Source organism: Callionymus lyra, chromosome 4 (genome assembly GCF_982586985.1).
Source record: "Callionymus lyra chromosome 4, fCalLyr1.hap1.1, whole genome shotgun sequence".
Taxonomy (NCBI): Eukaryota; Metazoa; Chordata; class Actinopteri; order Syngnathiformes; family Callionymidae; genus Callionymus; species Callionymus lyra.
The window spans coordinates 26,938,284-26,960,015 of record NC_141821.1 but is presented as its reverse complement, the minus strand read 5'-3'; the positions used below and the strand labels follow the sequence as shown (position 1 = coordinate 26,960,015).

General features: G+C 36.3%; 1 protein-coding gene across 1 annotated transcript in view; it reads right to left on the bottom strand.

The window, feature by feature from the left end:
- LOC148082304 (phospholipid-transporting ATPase ABCA1) overlaps window positions 1-17,667 on the bottom strand; it is a 148,069-nt gene extending 130,402 nt beyond the window's left edge. Inside the window, exons 1-8 of the mRNA XM_087789468.1 lie at window positions 17,456-17,667; window positions 11,257-11,350; window positions 11,000-11,141; window positions 10,790-10,917; window positions 6,088-6,215; window positions 5,647-5,844; window positions 2,934-3,020; window positions 2,525-2,720 (exon numbers count right to left, since the gene is read on the bottom strand). Of these exons, the coding sequence (XP_087645594.1) occupies window positions 2,525-2,720; window positions 2,934-3,020; window positions 5,647-5,844; window positions 6,088-6,215; window positions 10,790-10,917; window positions 11,000-11,141; window positions 11,257-11,350; window positions 17,456-17,521 (1,039 nt within the window). The 5' untranslated portion in view covers window positions 17,522-17,667. The remainder of the gene's footprint in view (window positions 1-2,524; window positions 2,721-2,933; window positions 3,021-5,646; window positions 5,845-6,087; window positions 6,216-10,789; window positions 10,918-10,999; window positions 11,142-11,256; window positions 11,351-17,455) is intronic.
- Window positions 17,668-21,732: the final 4,065 nt, after the last annotated feature.

Below are 21,732 nucleotides of genomic sequence, written 5' to 3'. Positions count from 1 at the left end.
AATCTTTAGACAGTTTTAGTCGCGAGCCAACAATGTGTATATTTTTCGAACTGTCAGGAATGTGACAGAAAGTGTAATTCTGATTGTTCAGTTTTCCTTTCCAAGATCCTCACAGTAACTCCGAGTAAATTATCAGTAAATTAGGATAATGTTTTGAGATTATTTCCTTTTATGTTCTCGTCCGTCTGATTTATCGTTGAAGGAGAGGTTACGAGAGCGGAGGCCATTATGACGTGATAATGGTCTTCTTCAGCCAGCTTTGTTTATACAATGAGTCCCTTGAAGGTGTTACTTCAAAAGTGTGTTGACACACAGTGAGAAACCTCAGTAATGGCCAATCACATCAAAATGAGTGTTGTTACCATAACAACTCGCAGATTTCAAAAAGATTTCCTCCCCAGAAAAAAAAGGAGCATTTTCAGTTTTCAATAGAGGTCCAAGATCTATTTAAGAAACACTTAAATCCACACATTAGTTGCGCTTTAAATAAGTTATAATAATAAATATTGCCTCTTGTATATATTTCAGCTACTTAGTTACTAGTTACTAATCCAATAGTTTTGTGGAATTCAACGTGATAATGTGTCTGGTGTCCTCTTCCCTTGGTCATACAAGGGATGTGTGAAAGTAGTTTAACAGGTTTGGCGAGTATTTTGGTTGAGTTAACACTATATAATATCACGTTTGTCAATATTGAGGAATTATTGTAGGTGTCTCAGTATAATACAGATGAACATGTATTTATATTAAGTTAATTAATATAGTTTTTAAAACAAATGTTCTCTATTTGAGTAGGTACTTTAGTAAATGATCAAATCACATATTTCTATCATTTTAAATGAATTTAAAGAAGTTTTCATCTGCTCAATAATTAATTGGGAAAGGTTACTGAGCCATTTCAAAAAGCTCTGCTTTGGACTTTATGACTGTGATTCAACTATTCCTTTGAGTGTACTTTTGCACTTACAAAGCAGATGTAATTGGCTATTATGCATGCATGCAGACTATTCCAGATTTAATTGTACATGGAGCAACACAAAGAAATGCCAGGGCTAATCCAAAACGTCCATTAACATGAAAACTGAGATGTTGGTCTTTTATTATAATGGCTGCTGGGATGTGGGCAAATCTGTGCTGGCACTAACATGACAGTTTACTTTACAGGAAACTTCTGGGAATATAAGCATTTTATTAAAATACCATGGCATGCAGAATGCCCTAAAAAAAAGATCAACTCTAACAGAATGGATGTTTCATCCATCCCTGATTTTTCTTTTATGATTGTAGTTATGTTTATAATGATTACTTCTGGCATATTGAGATTATTCCAAGGAATGTAATAGACGCTAAAACATAATTTTTGGTTTTGAGGTCATGTTTAGTAACTTGTACTCATACACTTAGAAAATATAGTAAACATTTGTTTTTTGTGTTTTAAGACTAAAAGTCTTTAATTACGTATGCCTACATTATGGATTACAAGTATGACTATGTAGTAACCTTAATGCAAGTTAATAGTACTAGTACGGCCTTCATGTTACAGGTATGTGGGAATTAAGCACTTGTTTCAACTTCATACTTTCTCTGTACTTACTCAAACAATACCAAACGTTCTTCAAATGTTCTCTTATCTGTGTTTAATATCAGAGAGATTTCTTAACCCTTGTGTTGTCTCTGGGTCAAGTTCAATGACCTCCACCACTGCATGTGTATTCCTGGAAGCCAGGGAGGTCATTCACCTTCACCAATAGATAACAAGTGTTATATGTTCTTATATATATGTTTTTCCATCCTCAAATGACTGCATGAATGGTGAATGGGGTAAGGGTTACCAGAATGAAGATTTAGATACCGATGATTAAATTAAGGTTTAAGGTTTACATATTAGGCAGATATATAGTAGTACAAGTAAGTTATTGTTAGCTATTTTTTGAATCCCACTAAGGCCAAAACGCTTTTGACCTTAATGAATTATAAATAAAACTAAGTAATCATGACTTGTCATTGCAAACTAGTGATGTATTGATGAGGCCTCATGATACTGCATCTGATGTATCATCATACAGTGTCTTCATTTTAAAAGGCCACTAGATGGTGCTCTGTACTTTAAAATCTTGGGCTCTGAGCTACTAATTCAATGAAACCTGGCATCTTTTTCACTGAGGGTACGATCTAGTGGTCTTTAAACTGTATCATGATACAGCCTTACATCAGCTGCTGACACAAAAGTTGATTGATGTTGTAGAACCCCACTCAGGTTCGAACGAAACTAAACCCCTAACAACAGCAACATTTCAACATCCAGAATCGTCAGCAGAAAACATGAAAAGAGAAACAGTAGATTTGCGATTGACTTCCTCAACCCCTTGTTTTCAGGTACAAATATAAAATCAAGAGGCTGAAGCAATTATTATTAAGTATTTTTTATTAAAAAAAAGCATGAAGGCTCATCTTAATTCAAAATGATTTAGACAAATGAAAAAAAGAATTACAATGTCTATACTTCAGTCCAATATAGACTCACCTGAACTGTTGCCCATTAAGGGGTCGACCTGCCTCTCCATTTTCTGTCTGGATGAAAATAACCTAGAGGCTCCATTTGTGGAATTGGAGTCAGATTTCCTGCTGCACATGAGCATATTTAAGCTGCTGAACATGTCGTTTCGGAAATCCAAAGAGGCAGCAGCTTTCAGGCTGGCAGAGTTCTGCAAGCGTACCACCTAGTAGAAAAGTACATTTAAGACTAATTATATCATCTGAATCTTCTTCGTAGCAATGGGCTAATGAGGTTTAATGAAACCGTATCATAGATTTCAGAGCTCAGTTGGTGGCGCTCTTGTATTAAAAATGATGCTATTGAACTAGTGGTTGAGAGATGGAGACCTTTTTCATGAAACGGCATCAACCCATCACTCCATAATCATGTGACGTACCTCCTGAATCACAGGTATTGCATCTGCTGTGGTTTTGTCCAAGAGGCTGGCTGTGTCTGCAGAGTTCAGGTTGGAAGCCGACGTCAGCTGAGTAAACAAACACACAAAAATCATTTGATGCTATTTTCCGTGTTTTACTTACTAGTCATGACCATTGAAATAATGATGAATCGGATACGCATGTTAACTTTCTTTTAATAATGAGTTGTATGGTTATAAAGTTCCTCAAAAGTTGACATAATCTATGCAGACATACAATGTACACACCCACAGAAGCAAAGCGCATGTGAGCAGAGAACAATCTCTTGGTTAGTCATTCTTTATTTGTTTGATTTTTTTAGTTTTTAGGTGAGTCAGATACAATGTTTAATGATTTAAAAGACAATACTTTTTGTTTGCTTGTTTACTGTGTTCTGTCCACGGTACCACTTCTGCCTGAGATTTAACAATTAAGTTACTCATTTATATTGATCAGGTTTATTGTTAGTATATTTCCTTTTTATCTGTCCTGTTCTGAGTATCAAAGATACTTGTCTCTACTGTTGCCAATCTGTATCCTTGCCTTGAAAAAATATTTTGCGACAGCATGAATTGCAAACCCGGAAGTGTTTCGCACACAGACTTAACATCGGGCTTCACGTGTGATCAATTTAGCAAAAATAAACAATGTCACCGCAGATGCACTTATTTAATGTTCACTAATTGTTGTGTTGCTTTTGTAATTGGAATTTTCTTTGAGAATTTTTTTGAATTGCTTTTCGTCCTTCAGGGCAACGGTACATAACAGTTCCCTATGATGAAAAGATGAGGAAAAATACTTGCATAGAATTTGGTCAACAATCAGGGACCGACAAGGCAGTTGTGGATCAATTAACATTGTCTGCAGCTGAGTTTAAGCAGAATCGAGTATCAAACTGGTTACATAGTGATGCAAGATGTTCTGTGTTTGTCTCACAAGCCTTTAACCTTATGTGAAATATGGTTTCCTGCAATAACCTAACCTGCACTGAGATGACTTGTGTGTCCGTGTGTTACAATGACATTTTAAAGCTACACCAAATTAGTCCAATTAGGGGAATTTAAAAGCACAAATGTCAAATAAAGCAACGCCTGAATAAGCTTATTGCACAACAAGATAAAGGTCAAAGCTTAGTTTTAAAAGAGTAAAAGGGGCCATTAAAACAAAAAATCAAAGTTTTGGAAATGTCTTGATATTTTGGTATTTTCAAGTAAACTAAAATATAGTTATCTTCGGAGACGTCTTAATAATCTACTGCCAACTCTGTGTTAAACTTTGACTTTCCCTTGTGTCCTTTCCTTTATGCCGTCATTGTTATCGCCATCCTTCAGCGACGTCAGACTTTAAGTGTGCCGGGTTGATGTTCCTTCCACCCATTTGCTTGAGGCACTAAAGAGCTTTTCCACCATATCTTGTCTTAGCTTTATTTTTTTCTGTCTGAAAATGCCTGCGGGCTTAAATTGTTCAAATGCACTCCAACAACTTCCTGCCTTATCACTTATTTATTGGATTTGCTTTCCCATATATTTCTTTTGAGAGATAAACTGAGAGAACATGCTTTCATCATTCCGGAATGGAATTCACTGATTTAAAGGGATTCAAAGAATAAGTATTTGGAAATATTTTCATATCGTTGTGTGCATTTAAAAAAAAATTGCATTGGAAGAAAGCAAATAGAAATGAATATAATTTTTTAAATGATCTAACAACCTCTATAAGGAAAATTTTTGAGTGAAGCAACAAACCTGATATTATTTTAGATCCACAGACTGTAACTTTTTTCACACACTTTGAATCTATGGATTGTTGAGCCACTAACCAGTGGCTTTCATGGGGTATTTTTTTGGAGCATGCACTCAGATATGTACATGTACAAATACATGTGCTGCAGCTTTACGTTAAAGAGGATTAAGCAGGCTGTTCACCACAGAAAATAGAGGTGCTGCATGTAAGCTTGGCCTTGGTGAATCATCTGTGAAACGTTGTAGATGGCAGCGTAAACAACTGACTCAACATAAAAATAAGACGGAAGTTTTTCAAAAGGTAATAGAAGCAGAAGGTATGACCTGGTTAAGACTGTTATTAATTTAATTTTCCATCTAGCCTTGGAACTTTATATTGAAATGTTTCAAGCACAAACAATCATTTTTTAAAAGAAAATATTATTATGGTTAATATCTCATGTTACAATTTGAACATTCTAAATGTCATATGTGAGTTGAACCAACGTGCAGCCAACAATAAAGCAGTGGACCAGGAAACGGTCCAAGCAAAATAAAACAGAACTCATTAATCAATAACATTTATCTATCCATCTATCTATTCATTAAACTCTTGTCTTATTTGGTCAACATATACGCCAACCATAAACCTTAAATTCTATTTGTTGAATAACCCAAATCTGAGATGACAATGGTGAAATACACAAGAAAATGTGTGTTATAAGACCTGCAGATTTAATACTATAAGCAAATCGATTATCAAAGGATAAATAATACATATAAATCATGATCAAAATTGGAATAATAAACTGTACACATTCTCTCACTAGCTCTGTGTTGTTAATAAAGGAACAGATGAGTGGACAACGGTACTGAATCATGAATAAAATATAACGATAATTTCTTTGAATGTATTCTCCTCAAACTATTTTTGGTCACATCGTCGATCAGATATAAACAAAGCAGTCTTCACCTGAAAGAGGACTTTCCTGGCATCTAGGTTCTGCAGGAGCACCGACTGGACGGAAATCAGCTGTTGCTGCGTGAGGGAGCAGCTGATGTTCTGAAAATTGACCTTTTCTGCTTGGCTGCCAAATTGGATGTACTCATCCAATCCTGTTCCCTCACACAGAACGGTCCTCAGTTGATCGGGCCTCAGGGGAACTGTCATCTGAAGACGAAATACAAACATGGAGTTTATAATTAACATCTGACATTAAAAAAAACATAAAGTAATATAAAATATTTAGATAAAATAAAATAATAAAATGAGTAAAACTGTGTAATTTTTGCAAAACGTCTCTAAATAAACGTATATACATATATATATACATTACAAAATATAAACGATTAATTATTTACATTGTTGATTTTTACCAACAGTATAGCTGAAGTGGTGAGAAAGAACACTTACTGGATTTGAGTTAACTTTAGCAGCCATGAGGCTTTGGAGGACATTTGTTGGCACAGACAGAGACTCTTGCAGGTATGAGGAGAATGTTTCATTGTCTCTGAGGAGGCTCCTTAACACCTGTTGTTGAGCTGTAACACAACAAATAATGGTTAGAGGAATGCTTCGACGAAAAGAGTTTTATACCAAATATACACCAGAGATACAACAGCACAGAGTTAATATGACTTTAAGGAGTGTGACACTTGATAGAACTCTATCAATCATTAATCATTGAGAACATGATACACCTGGAGAACATGAGTTGTCTTGAGAGGAACAACTTGAGTTACTATTTGACTTCCTGAACTTGTTAAATAATGTGATCTTACAAAACTATATCATCAATACAATTTGAATGCATAGCTCATCAATTATTTGATGTTGAAACGTCTTATTTTATAACTTTAAATGTGTATCCACATACATGCGTTAACATTTAAAAATTCAATGTTATGGGGTTGTTTTTGAATTAAGATTAACAGTTTTTCCTTGGCAATGTTTTCAAAAGACACGAAAAACAGATTTTTGCTACAATGCTAATCTCCTGATTTGGTGCCTATATAACACAGGTAGCACAGGCACAAATCAGATGATCATAATATCTTATCAATGCATGTATGGAAGTTGCAGTCTCGGGCAACTTAAATTTAAAAACGGATCTCCTGAAGGAGATACATTCATTTGAAAATACGTACGCTGTCTTAATAATAGTGATGGGTTGATGAGGCCTCATGATACTGCATCCGTTGTATCATCATACAGTGTCTTAATTTTAGAAGCCACTAGATGTCACTCTCTGCTTTATAATATTTGTCTCTGATCTACTAATTCAATAAAACCTGGCATCATTTTTATTGAGGGTGCCATATGGTGCTGGAGTAACAGTTTAATGTGAGCATTATATTCACGGACTTTCATATAAAAACATTTTTCCACTCGTTTATAGGTTTATTTTTCGAGAAACAAGCGTCTTGACGTGACAAAATACCATCTTTTCAAAACCAAACAGTAATTATCAATAGAACAGAAATTGTATAATTATTTTTTATTTCTGTAACAAATGTAGCTGGTCCCGAATGATCTTTCAAACTGTATCGTGATACAGCATCAGCTGCCTCACGAGGCCTCATCAACCCATCCCTTCTTAATAGCCCCCTACAACAGTGTGCACTATTTTGCTCGATATGAAAATGTGTTTTTCTATGTTTTCAGCGGGCAGCTCATTTAAATAATGAAAGTGTGGCGTGAATCATTGGATGACATCATACGACTGGAACATTGGTCTGCACTTCCGTAGCCTGACGATGAGGTGACATAATTTACCGACGTGAGTCATTTTTCAAGCGTGAAACACACAAACAATTCAATTATTTAAATGAGAAGTGTTATTTACTAGGTTGCTCAAGGTTCTAGACAAGGATTTGGAAGAAAAAAAAAACCCAGCAACTATAACCATTGACTGTAGTTAATTATTTGGTTCTAATCGGTGGTACCAGCCTTTTAGAATCTGCTCAAGGATTAACTGGGACGAGTGGGCACGGACCAGCTCTGGGCTCATCCTGAACACGAGTGCATTGATTGAAGTGACCTGAGCCTTTTAATCAACCCTCAGCCAAAACAAGAAAGGACAACACAGTCACCTTTGCCTTCCTGGTCTTTTGATAGTCCTCCATCTGCCTGCCTTGATAATAACCTCTGACCTGCAGTGTTTTCGCCACAGCCGACGAATCCTATTAATTACACCCGGGCTTAGATAGCTGATGGATTTAATCTTGTATATTACAAGGCAATGACCCCAAAATGCAAATGGCCCACCAGCCGTTTGTTGCTCAGCAAACCCTCCCCTCGATGCCTTTTTGCAAATTAGGTGCCACATGAAAATGTGAATATCATCACATCAAATGAGGCTAATGCAAAGTAGCAACTTATCAAGACAAATGATCTGTCAGTCTGCAAGGGGAATTGCATCATAAATAATCATGCCCCCGTTGTTTTTGAAGGGATAAAGGAGAATAACAAATCCTCAAACTTGTCATCCACATGACAGGGATACTTTTCTTGATGGAAAATATTTAACAAAGACATCGCTGAGTGATTGTTGCTAAACCAGAGTGTTTACTAAACCATATTTGAGTGATTAGTAGCAAACAGAACAGTTTTTATTTCATTTTAGTTTATTCATGGTTTTAGAATTCCAACGTGAGATAAGGTAACAGAACTATGCAAAATTTGATTTAACCCTGAATATTAACATTAAAAAAGTTGCATATACTAGAAAACGAGACGATTATGATTAACTATAATATCGTGGGAAATAATAAAGAGTTTCTTGACTCGCTCACATGTTTCAAATGTTAAAGTCTTCCTCTCAAAGATACTGTAATTCCCTCATCATCACAATGTTTTTAATTACTTTACTTTATATTTATTTTAAAATATAATATTTAGTACTTTATAAAGTTCTCCACCGTAGGAAATCTCAGCGAACAAGAAGTTACAAGAGCGGAGTCCATTATGACGTAATAATGGTCTTCACTCCTCCTCCAGCCAGCTGTAATCACTCCCTGCTGTGTTTATACAATGAGTCCCTTGAGGTTGATGAGGCACGGTGAAAAAACTACGATGCCTAACCAGTAACAGCTCAGTGGGTGTAACAATACACAGATAAAAAGCTCACAACAATTATTTACACTATTTACACTGTCGGATAGTGATGCGACTTTTTGCCAGGAACTACATGACCTTTGGTTTCAAGCTTCAGTTCCACATCACTGACTGCAAGTACACTCAGACAACATGACAACTGTCAAGTCTTTGACACTTGGCTCTGACTTCTTCGAAAACATCTTTATTGCTATATTCTGTTTGTCACCAGAGCTTCTCTCTGTTTGTCTCTAAACCCATGTACTGCCTTGAGTATTAAGGTTTGTGCTTGTGTCTTATTGCTCTTCCTTTTATCATGTCATCTTGCAGTAATTATTATTTTAAAATGGAACAAAAAAATGATGTTTAAAATTTGGTCCATGACAAAAGTTTAAGGAGTTAAGTTTGCAATACACATGTACTGTAATTGTAATTAAGTGATTCACATCCAACCATAAACATTAAGTGATCATTATCATCCACATTTTTAACTTATTTAAATGAATTGTTGTTGTCGGGATGATGATAGAATCACCCAGAAATAGAGTCAAACCAACATTATTTACAGGTAAAGAAACACGCAATAATGGAACAAATATTATTTTTTCTGGTCCCACCAGATTCTTCCTCTTCCCTACACACCATTGCATTTTTACCCTCCCTCCATCCATTTTTCATTCTGAAGTCATGATGAGGGATGGCTCCTGTGTCACTCTGGTCCTTCCCAAATGCTTTTTCAGTGGCAGACCAACAGGCTGTTGCCTTAAACTGCATTCATATATGGTCTAAACCCATCTGTGTGTTTATTCATTTCCCAAACAGGTCCAAACCACATAATAAGAGCCAGGACAGAGACAGAATTTTTATTCTTCATAGAATAAATGTTTTACTCTCAATCTCTTATTTAGGACAATGGAATATTGTTTTATATATAAATATTTCCTGGAATTACTGGACTTAAGCCTCATATGTTTACGATGATACTGCGCATGCAAGAACAATTCAGTGTCCATCACAATTTTCCATGATGGACTTGTGGGTGAAGCTGCAGAGATGATACAAGGGATCCAAATTCGATAAAACATTTCCATCTCCTGCACTTCCCCCAGAGCAACACACCCTTGAATTAGCCTCATTCATGGGTATCAAATGGGTCGTAGGATTGATCTTGAGAGTTTACTGCAAACTTCACAGCTCTCAAAGGCCTCCCTGAGTCTCTTTTATTACCACTCACACCAGCAGGCCTTGAAATAACCACCTGTGATGAAGTGGTTACACTATCATTAAACAAATGATATGTTGGTCGAGGCCCATTACGGCTACATTCAAATCCAACATCTCATCTACTCGTGTGTATTGGCCCAAATGGTTGGTATATTTATTTGTAAGTTCAAATCCAAGAGAGTGAATTGTATAAGAGTAATATATACATATGTAGTCACTAAATACTCCCGACTTCTTATTGTCGACATCAGTTCACTTTAGTGCTGGTTTGAATTACACAATATGCTGCTTGATTGATATCGAGTAATAAGATAGACAAGATTATGATCTATAGATCCTGGGATAAAACCCAACTGCTGGGAAGTAGTTTGTGAGGTAGCGATATATTTATATATATATATATACTGTATATATATTTATTTGACTTTTTAAAGTCAATCCATCTCCAGCCTCATCCATATTGCACCTCTGTGAGGGGTAGTTCCACTGACTGGTCTGGTCTTTGCTCATTGATCTCAGGGTATGATTAGTGCATGTGCATCCTTTATTGTGATGGAATGAACCGTCGTATTTAAAATTATCGCTGCACTTATTCCCATACTGATTACTATATCTGCGAAAGAAGCTTAAGAGAAAGCATCGTGAACGACCAGAGCGAAGTCCAATTTCTCACTTCATCAATGCTCAAGTAGGCAAATGCTTAATTTCTACCAAGAGTCTGCCAAGAAAATGTGAAATCAACACAACCTCGTTTGAAATTGCATTTTTTTTTGTTGATTCAATCAATTCCACTCACCATTACCGAAGCTGGTCTGTGCCAACAGCAAATTCCATTGGCCAACATCGTCGGCCAGTAACTGTACCTTGCTGAGGATGGATCCGTCTACAAGAAGGCCTTGGAAATCAATTAAAATCCCAGAAATTCTGTGTTTGTTGGATAGGAATAAAGTTGAATTAACAATCTGGTTGTGTTTGGAGAACAAGCAGGCAAATGTGTTATTCATACATGGAATTCTCAAAGTTGTTGACTTGGCCCGGGGTTTCTCCAGGTGTCGGGGAATTCAGACAGGGATTGTCGATGTTACAAACCATTCCCTGAAGCCATGGCAGCATGCCAGCTGAGGGCATGGCTTTGTTGGGGTAGTGACCTGTAAATGTTAAGAAAAGTTATTCAATCGTTCGTTGCCTTTCTCTGAAAAAACACAGGTGTGGGTTTTTGAAAAACTTAACTGGATACAATGAGTCATTCAGATGTCTACTTACATTGGCCTTTGTAGAACGGTTTGTTTGTCTGTCGAACCGCCACCAAGATGAAGAAGAGGAAGAGAGGCCAGACAATTTCAACGATCAGTCGCACCTGAAAGACACATCAGTTAACTTTACCAAGCATATAAATGTACAGTATTCACTGCAGCAGACAATTAAACCCAAGTGTGAGCACTAAAAATTTACATTGAGAACATGTTGGATGAACTTTTAATTATTATTGATTGTAAATTCAAACAAGTATAGTTCTAATGTAATGTTTCTTAGAAGTAGCTCTTAGTCCATTACTCACACTTATTGATTCTGATTTAATACTGTAGAGCTCCTTTTTTAATATATTTCCACTTTTTTCAATGACTTTATGAAAACTGTTTTAACATGTTGTTGTCAAATTAAACGTTTACATTAGGTTTCCAAAACTACGTGCCACAGTATTAGTAATGACAGCATTCCTTTTCACAGATTCTATTCATTTTCAATCTCTCGCTTTTCTCTTTGTTTGCCATTTGTCTAATTGGTACTGTTGCACTTTGATGTGTTAATTTTCCGTTGCTCGAATTGTTAGCGCGATACCAAGGGCAGTCACACCATGAAGTGTACATCGATTGGTCTGGTGAATTGTGTAATACTTTTTTTACGTGTTGTTAACTGACAGCACTGAATATCAACTTGTCAACATGTTTTATTTTGTAGTAATTTGGGAAAAATAACACTATATTTCCTCTTGAATTTACTAAGAATACACTGAAATTAAAAATTCTTGACTAAAACCGAAAAACTAAGTTTTGGGCTGAAAAACAAAATTCCAATCACGGCCATTTTGGTCGAATGTTCAGTGCATCCCTTATATCTCGCTGCTGTAAACTAATGATGAGGCAACACTTGAGTCTCAAACACAGCAGAATGTTAATGACTAGAACTGCATCTGTTCAAGTCTGTTCAAAACGATAAATTACTTTATAAAGAAACTTTTTTCGTATACATCATTTTTTATTCTGCCTCAATAATGCCTTTCACTAACAGAAACTCAAACTTGGGGATTTTCACGGCTGATTTAAGTGTCATTTAAATAAGAGAATAATTAGATCTATTCACAACGGATGGTGATAAATATTTCTCTCAATAGTTTAATTCTCTGAACAGCATTCATTTAAATATTTATCTTCATCATACGCACACAAACAAACATGCACAAATGCAGACAACCACACACAAAAATATCCCAGTGTCCTCTGGATGCATGTTTGTTTTCTTATGGTACATGCAGCAGATATCCAACCATCATTACTAATGTGGCATTAGTTATGTCCACTGGCTGTGGCTGTGCTGCATCATACTGCTGTGGATACACACGGCAATTCCAGTGATAGAGAAATACAGCAAAACCATTACAAGTTGGTTATTTTTCAAAGTATAACAAATAATTTAATACAATGCTTATAAACATGTACAACCGTATTACAACTCTTTATAATGATAATGATCACTGGTATAATGCATTAAAAAGGTTATAAGTGGTCATTGGGTTATTTAAGTAAAACGACAAAACTGCTCTTGTTATATAAAAGTTCATAAGCATAGCATTATTAAAAATAGATATTAATAAATGATCTATATAAACATTATCAGTGAGTTGCTATACGTTTTTTGACGTGTTAAATTACCCTTTGATTTAAATGGTTTATGTGGTGGTATGATTACAGTTAAATATCAGTATTATGAACATTTATAAGCGTTTACAACTACAGTTATAGGGTGCATTATGAATATATTTACAATGTGTTATGAAGATATGCGTGAAGTTATAATTAATTGCTTTACAGAGACATGTTAAGCATTGTTAAAAGAATCATTCATGTCCAGCAGTAGAAGCAGGTAACCCCAAGAAAATAAGCTTAAAAAAAACTATGTATTCACCCCTTATGATTCACATATGTTTAACTAAAATGATCAACAATCCTTCATATTCATAAGGATTAAATAGTTGTAGAGCCTTTAATAGATTTTCCAGAGATGTGGCTGATAAAATTTAGTCTCAACATTTAACTGAACCTTGTTTTATTACAAGCTTCTATGTTTGTGAGGCATAAGTGGTTCTTGGAACAAAACACTGAGGCACATAGTCAAGGTGAAATACATTTGTTAAAGCTCAAGGTCAAGTTAAATTAGCACAAAAATATTTTTCCTTGTAGAGCACACCACAGCAGCATGGACGGTATAAAAGCAAACTTGTCCAAAGCCAATTCTATACAAACTGTTGCACACACGGTTAAACACAACAATGACTAACCTCAAATATTCACAAGGTCGCTCATGGTATTTTTTATGAAATGTTTTCATGGAAAATTGCAAATGTGCTGAAATACATTTAGAAGTGAACCCCACCTCAATACTAATGTAAAGTCTGGCCCTGACATAAAACATTTGCAACAACTTCTGTAGTTTCCCTTATAATAATAAATACACTTTGGCCAAACATGTCTGAATATAAAGTTCAAGGCAGTTTCTGTTGTAACCCAGGCTTGTGGTAAAAAGCTCTTCATTGGCTGTGACTCTAGTATGATGAGATCTATATAGAATGTAAGTCACGGCTGAGTCATTTTGCAAAATACAATCTGGAGATGTGCATTAGGTTGCACACCTTTTGCAACTGGAGACTGTGCTTCACATACAGGGCATTCACACACTTCAGGAGTATTGAACTCCCTGTGAGTCAGAGTCTGCATTTTTGGAGTTAAGTCAGATTCCTCTCCAGAAAGGGCTATACTTCGCATTGGCTGCCCTTGATCTGTTCACAATTTTATGGAGAAAATTGTCAGGGGGGGACTACAGGTCCTCATTGAGGATTTATGAGGATGACTTGGTACCGAGGATGGCCAGGACCTTCAGTCCTCACAGGATTCTACAGCTAAATATGAGGCGGCCGGTATGAGAACCGCTCCTCGAAATCTGAAAATATATTCTTCAGTCGTAAAAGGTATCCTGTCCTGGTTAGAGAAGAATTCTTCAAGCATCTTTTGGGGTTTTATTTGTCAAGTTCTAAGATTATCTAGATTCTTTCTTAGAGATAAATTGAAGAGCTCAGTCATTTAATACTGAAAGGGAACTAGAACTTCTGCTCCCTCACATCGAAAAAAAAAGACACATTAGACACATTTTTAAGATTCCTCCTGGATGCTTCCCTCAGGAAGTCGTTGGGCATTTATAACTGGAAAAAAACCTCTAGTCAGACCCAGTACTTGACATGAGAACGCCGTGGCCCCTTTGCTCTACGTCTGTGACCTAACTCGCATATAAGTTGCTGAAGATGGATGGAATGAAGTTACTTCCAGTTGCTCAACCCATGTAAGAAGGGACAGCTAGATAGATAGATCAACTTTATTGATCCCTCTGGAGATACAAATACACTGTAAGCCTGATGGTTATTAAACTTTTAAACATTTTGAGTAATATTTAAATTAAATGGTAGTATCTTAAATATGTTGGGTGAGCTAATGACTAATGGTCAAATCGTATCATAGTATTGATCTGCTATCTTTTGGTCGGAAGGAACTGAGGTCCCAATGACCTTGTTTCTTCTGTCCTAACCCCCCCTTGAAGGCGGTTCCAGTTGCACCAGAACGAAACAGTGATGCAATTTGTCAGTTTTCCTTTCATCCAGCCTCTGGAGAAGGTGGAGATAATGGAGTGAGAGATTCTTTGCTGGACCCTTTTTAACAAGACCTCTAGTGTGTCTTGACCAGTTCAAAGTCTGTTAAGTGTCAACTCGATGCAGCTATTTACTGTAAACTTTGGAGTTTTAAATGAGTTTTTTTATTTTTTTATTTGATTGTTGTCAAACCAGTCTGTTTGTAGTTCCAGCTCCTCACTGCAGGTCTGGTCATGGGAAAATGTGGTTAGTAGAGGATCTGGCAAAGAAGTGGTTGATCATTAGGAAAGCCTGAGGGGAGCCTGGGCTTATGATCACTATCTTCAGCATTGGTGTTCCACAGTGGACACACCATCACATTCATTCACAATTGAGCTATTTTTCCAGCATTGCTCACAAGAATATATGTATATATATAGTATAAGGTTGAAGATATAGAAGTTAAGTGATATAAACATCTGACAAATAAAAACACTTCCAATAGGAAAATGTAATTAGTTTGTAATGTTGTTTGGAGACTTCAGCGTCCTAGAACACATTATTATATTTTGTGGTTTATCAGCCGAGGTTTTACTGTCGATTGCTACAACAGTATCACTTTAGCTGTTGCAAGCTGGCTATACCACATTATATATACATATATCAATATATGGGACTCTTAAATGCACTTTTACTTACAGTACTGAGCTCTCCAAACACCGATTTACAAATAATGTCACCCAAGCACTGCATAATTTTTTTTATTGGATTTTTGCTTGTACTTGCAATGGAAGTCAACAAGCTGGTGTTTCGGATAATATATATATTTTCTTTATAAAATAAGTATTTCCAAGATTTTTGGAACCAATAAATGTTTCAGAAACTGAAAAAATAATCATTTGAAAATATGTGAAATGAATGCAAGAACTATGACATTGAGTATTTACATTTAATACTGTTTGCTTGAACTAAGCAGTACAGAATGGTTTACCAATTAATTTTATTCTCTTTTGATGTGACTCAAGCACAGTTTTACGGGCAACATCATTAGCAGTCGCTTTAAAACATGTAATCTGTTTGTTTAACACATTCTCCATTTTCTCAATATTTAATTTGAAAAAGAGATATTATTCAAAACGATGCTGCATAGACATTATAAAAACAAGAAATCATTTCCATTTCAGACCATTAATCCTTCTGGTCTGCATCTCTCAGAGGACGTATTGCAGCTGAGAGAGTGAATTATTATAATGCATTTGAAAAGAAAAAAGGTTCAGCTAAGAAACGGAAATCCTGGGGACTTTCTCAGTGCTCAGCTCCCCAGGCGTTCGCCATCGGACACCAGGCTCTTTGTGAATAGATAATCTCCTCCTCTAAAATTATGTGAAATACTGAACCATAAAATCAGTTTCACGCTTGTTATAAAATCTTAAAATGCTTGGTGAGGCATTCCTATAATTGGTCATTAACCTCCACAAGGCCTGCACAAGCGTCATTGTCCTTGCTAAATCCTCCATATTCCAGCTAATAGTGTTTCATGTTGACTTAAGCACATTTCCTTTTCTTGAACATGAAAGTGAGAGGACACCTTCATCTTCTTTTGACTCTGAATATGACAACCTTTCAGGAATGTGCGTGGGTTTTGAACGAGGTTGGCCAAAAATGTAGCAACCAGCTGCTATTTCTAAAGATTAACAGCAGCTGATGCTGCCTTAGCTATGATTCTAAGGCTAAATAGATTTCATGACAAGTACAGCTGACCCCTGTGACGAACTTACAGCTCTTATCTGTTGCTTATCAACCGGAATCCTGTGACCTCTGTGCCTTGTATGCTGACAGCAGAGGTAATAACATTGACGATACATCAGCGTGAGATCATCTAACTGGAATGAGGAAGCTGTTGAAGAGTGATAAAAAAAAGCCTTAAAACGTTTAACAACTGAACCATAACAGAATTAGCTGGAGATTTAAATTCCAGTACAGAGAAGTCCATGTAATTGCTGGGGCGTCTGGGTCTAACTTGAATATGTTTGCATGAGCCCATGGTTCGAGAAGAGGACAACAAGACCAGTAGATGAGAAGAGGAATGGAAAAACTGTGAAATCCCATAATGAGTTGGAGTATCTGATTGCATTTGTAGAGACAATAAGCTTAATTCAGAATGTACGAGTTTGATAAAAGCAGTAGAGAGCATTTGCCCTCCAGACGAAGCATTTATCCATCTCACTCTCGATTCATTAAGCCACATTGACTTTGTTAGATCAGCACTACAGACAATGTGACATTGGATTCACAAGAAAAGGATTAGGAAAAATTGAAGGTGACAATTTAAATTGTTTTGCATTAAGGTAAACTTGCTTTTGTTCTTCCCCTGAAAGAAGAACCTTAAATCTATAGGGGGTGATTTACTCTGTGAACCGCCTTCATTACTTTCTCTTTTCTTTAAACACTGTGGCTTTTCTCGCACAACACAAACCCACAACTGTGTCCTCATTCTGCCTCCACGGCCGTTCAATCTATGTAAATATACCCACACATTAAATTGCTAAAGTGGCTTGGTGCATGTACCTTTTGTCTCTTGCGCAGAGTGAAGTTCTTCCATAGGAGCAGAGTGAACTGTGTCAGGAGACCCATTACAGCTTATCCCGGCAATATCCTGCCCAAGCGTCACTATGGCAACTGGCCCACTTAATAAAACCTGGAGGGAATAAAAGGCAGAGTTTGGTTTTAATACAGGCGAGCAATGCATCATGGGGATGCAATACTAATCATTCACTTTCCAAGGCCTAGGGGCTTGTGCAGCACCCTGCTGTTGTGGGAATCTTTATTACCCACATTCAGAAAAAAACGAAGGAAGGTTCATGTCTCCATTGGCAGAGGTCTAAAGTTTTATCAAAGACTGTTCTTGGGTTTAAGGAATGACGTAAAAAACGGTAGCTGAAAGCTTGAAAAAAGGGGGATTATTTATCTATTTGATTCTGAGATGAAAACAGGGGTTCCCAAAGGAAAGTAGGGGGTTTGCAACAATATATATATATATATATATATATACTGTATATATATATTAAATGTACCTTCTTTAGATCCTCTGATGCTCCTCTCTTTTACGAAAAGGTAAACACTAGTAATGGGTTGTAGAAGTTGTTGTTAATGAGGCAGGTTTCTCATTTTTTAAAGCTCAGTATCTACTAGTTATGGGTTGATGATTCATGATACAGTTTAAAGACCACTAGATGGCACCGTCAATGAAAATTAAGCCAGGTTCCATTGAATCAGTAGATCAGAGCCAAAGGTAATAAAGTAGAGAGTGACATCTAGTGGCCTTTTAAAATGAAGACACTGTATCATTAAACAACCGATACCGTATCATGAGGCCTCACTAATTCTTACAGATGACACAGTTTGCTTAAGCATGACAGTGTCATTAAAACAGCTACTCAGCAAAGACAGTCATCAATTGGGCTCTAAAATGTTGGCAAGGATTCATCCGCCCATTGGTAAACACTCGACCCTTATTTATATTTATATAATATTTGTGTACATTTTTTTTTATTCGCTTGTGTTTATTTAAATACTTTTTAACCATTCCCATTATTTTCCACCTAATTCTTTCCAAATTGAGTTGAAAGTCCTAATGTCATCTTTTTTTCAGGAGCAATAGTTGTGTATGTTCATCTGATGTGATTGTATTCTCACGTGTTTGCTATATAACATCAACACAACCGATCTGTAAAGGAGAGTGTACCGCTGATGATACTTTAACACATTGCTAATGTATGTTTAAGCTAAACACACTACATTTTATTAAAATAAATTATGCGAAAATAAATAAACTAAAGAACAACATCAACCATGTAAAAGTGTTACTAGTAAATCTTAAGAGTCTGATAAAGCTTCATGAAGAGGTTTCTTTATTTCTAGTCTGCTAGATAGCACTTTCTGTAATCTATTGATTCAAAGTATGAATTCTATTGACACCTCACGTTATTTTTAAACTAAGGGCACCACCTACTGAGCACTAAAACATAGGTCAATGTTTCATCAGTCCGTCACTTCTGGTAAGTGTGTAGTTGACTGTTTCCTTATGTAGCAGAGCAATATAATCTGAAAAGAGTGAGAGATCAACAGAGAGGGAAACATATGACCTCCATGTTATTTCAGCATACTACTCAATCAATAATGTGAATAGTACAATATCAATGGAGTTCTGGCATTGCTGTTGTAAATGCTAAAATTGTGTTGACCTGCTAACAACCCTCTAGACTGAAAAGTAGTTTCAAATAGGGCTACACAGAACAATTGGTCAGTTTTTTCATTATTATTTCATGAGAGAATACTAATATGTATAAACTATGATAGATTGATTTACAAAAAAGAGGCCAGTCTCTGAGATAAAAACTGTTACTGTGCTTGGTTGGAAATCTACCAAGATGCTAACAGAAGAGCAGTAAAGCAGTTAAATTAACCTGCTTTTCAGGCGATAAGACAGAAATGCTCCTGTTTATGAAGAAAGACAGTGTTATTTAAGTGATAAGTGAAGTTTACATTGTGGCTTTGATAAGTTAACAGTTGTCTGCACTTTCACATTTTAGTTTTCCAAAATATTCATCTAATTTTAGGCTTTTATTAAAATACACTAGCAATTATTGTTTTCAGCTATATTCCTCCAAAGGTTTTCGGTGTTTATATAAAGTGTTGTTCAGATTAGGTTTTGCAATTTAAAAGTTTTGTTTAATCAATTAAAAAGAGAGGCTATTGTGTGGTTAAGTTAGCTAGCGAGGATAAAAGAAAATCATTGGTATCAGCAATTTCTATTTAAATAAAGTATTATTTTAACCTATTTTTTTTTGCAAAAACATGCAAGGTTGTTTTTGAAATGTCTATTGTGTTGAACCATAGGAATTAATTTAGTTAATTTTCTGTTAATAATCTTTTCAGACTTTTCTTCAGATTGACTTTTGTGTTAATTGATGTTCTTGTTCTTTTGTATTTTACTGCCTTCGAGGTGAGCATTTGATTGATGGATATTTGTGTTGAAACAGAACGATTTAAATTTGAAAAGACTGCTAAAAGCAAATAGTTGGATTATTTTTTCAAATCTTCAATCATTTTTTCAATCATTTTTTCCTTTTTCAAGATCAAACCCTCAATGTATCCTAACAGGAGTATTGATGGCTATGGATTCTGAGGGTTTATCCACTGGCCTTGGTGGTGGAATAAAAATCACACTTGCAAAAATTCTAATGGATTTTTAGCATGAGTCAGTTTTTCCCTCAGGACATTGAGAAGACCCTTAATTGGCAAAGAGACTCACATTTGTGTTGTGTTTTCAAAAATGTGAATTATTGATGCCAATGTTTTTAAAGTATGGTTTGTGTTTTTGGGCTGATGAAGACAAAACAATCCACTGAAATGCAAAGTTGAGCCAGTAGAAATATATCATCCATTATATATGTAACACCCAGCCTTTAACATATTAAATTAACCATTATTACCAAAAGCTAATAAGGACTGGGAGAGGTATGAAGAGTTTAAAGTCATGTTCATAAATAGACGTTCACATAGGACGTCTAATTATCAATTGTAACATTTTAAAAGGAAAGCGCTCATTTGATAATGCAAAATATAGTAAAACCTGTTCCAGGAAAAACGTTAAAAATTGACTGATATTGATATTAAAATAATTATTGAGGTTCTAAATAGCAGTTATTTTCAGTTACTAAAATGAGTAAAATACAGGTCACTAAAAAAAAACCTGTTTCAAATATGGTTGAGTAGGACGGCAAGCTGAAGGCATCACGCACTAGAAAAACTGTGGAGTGCTTTTCTATCATCTTCAATTTAGTCCCAATTGCAGAACACATCACCATTATCTGTCATATATACTGTGTCGCGGACTATTACAGGAAATAGAGATGTAGCAAATCTCTGTTGTACCTGCTTGCCGGTGTGATCCTGTCAATCATTTTCCACAGCGGATGACTGTCATATTATATATATATATATATATCCCATATTATAATCTCATAATAAAAGATGATGACATGCACTTTGTTTCTAAACGTGCGAAAGTGAGCTGCTGTTGCACGTGATCAATACGTAACAGTTAATGATTACCTGGTCCTAGAGACAAAGTTCAGCCGCATTTCCCTGAGGCCGCTATAAACAAACATTTGGATGAGTCCCTGAATGAGATTTTTTTCAATTCGCCTTCTGCTGGGCTTTAAACTTCTCCTCTCGCCATTTTCAAGCAGTCTGCCTAGAGAGATTATTAAACGCTTTCAAACCAAGATAAGCACAAGTGTGAGCGCTCCATTTGATCCACCATTGAGAACACACTCAGTCCCTGAGGGGGGTTCGGAGAACAACAACAGCGGACAGACAAAATCATGCCCCAAAATGTGCCCCCATTGGCACAAAAACAAAGTGTATATAATAACCTACCCCCACTTGTCAAGTCGGCACATCTCCGGGCAACAAAGGAATCGACCAGTTCAGCTGATGAAGACACAGACACTAATCATTCCCGCCGACTGACAGTCAGCGTCCTACCTCCTCCGGCAGTACCTGTCTCCTTTTACCTAGAGTCATAAAGTATGCAAATGACCTCTGCCGAGCCTGTGGTGGTTACTGTAGCCAGAGTAATATCTCAGCCTGCGAGCACACGGGGGGGGTGTACATTACACAACATGTAGTCTCAGAGCACATATGTCTACGTCTGCCGGTTGTTTCTATGTCATCTCAAGGCCTAGGAGGGTGAGAGGGAGCACTGCTCTACATTCCTTCGGCCTTGTTGTGAGTTGCCCGACACTAAAAGTTCTTCTTGGGGTGTCTGGCTGGTTAAA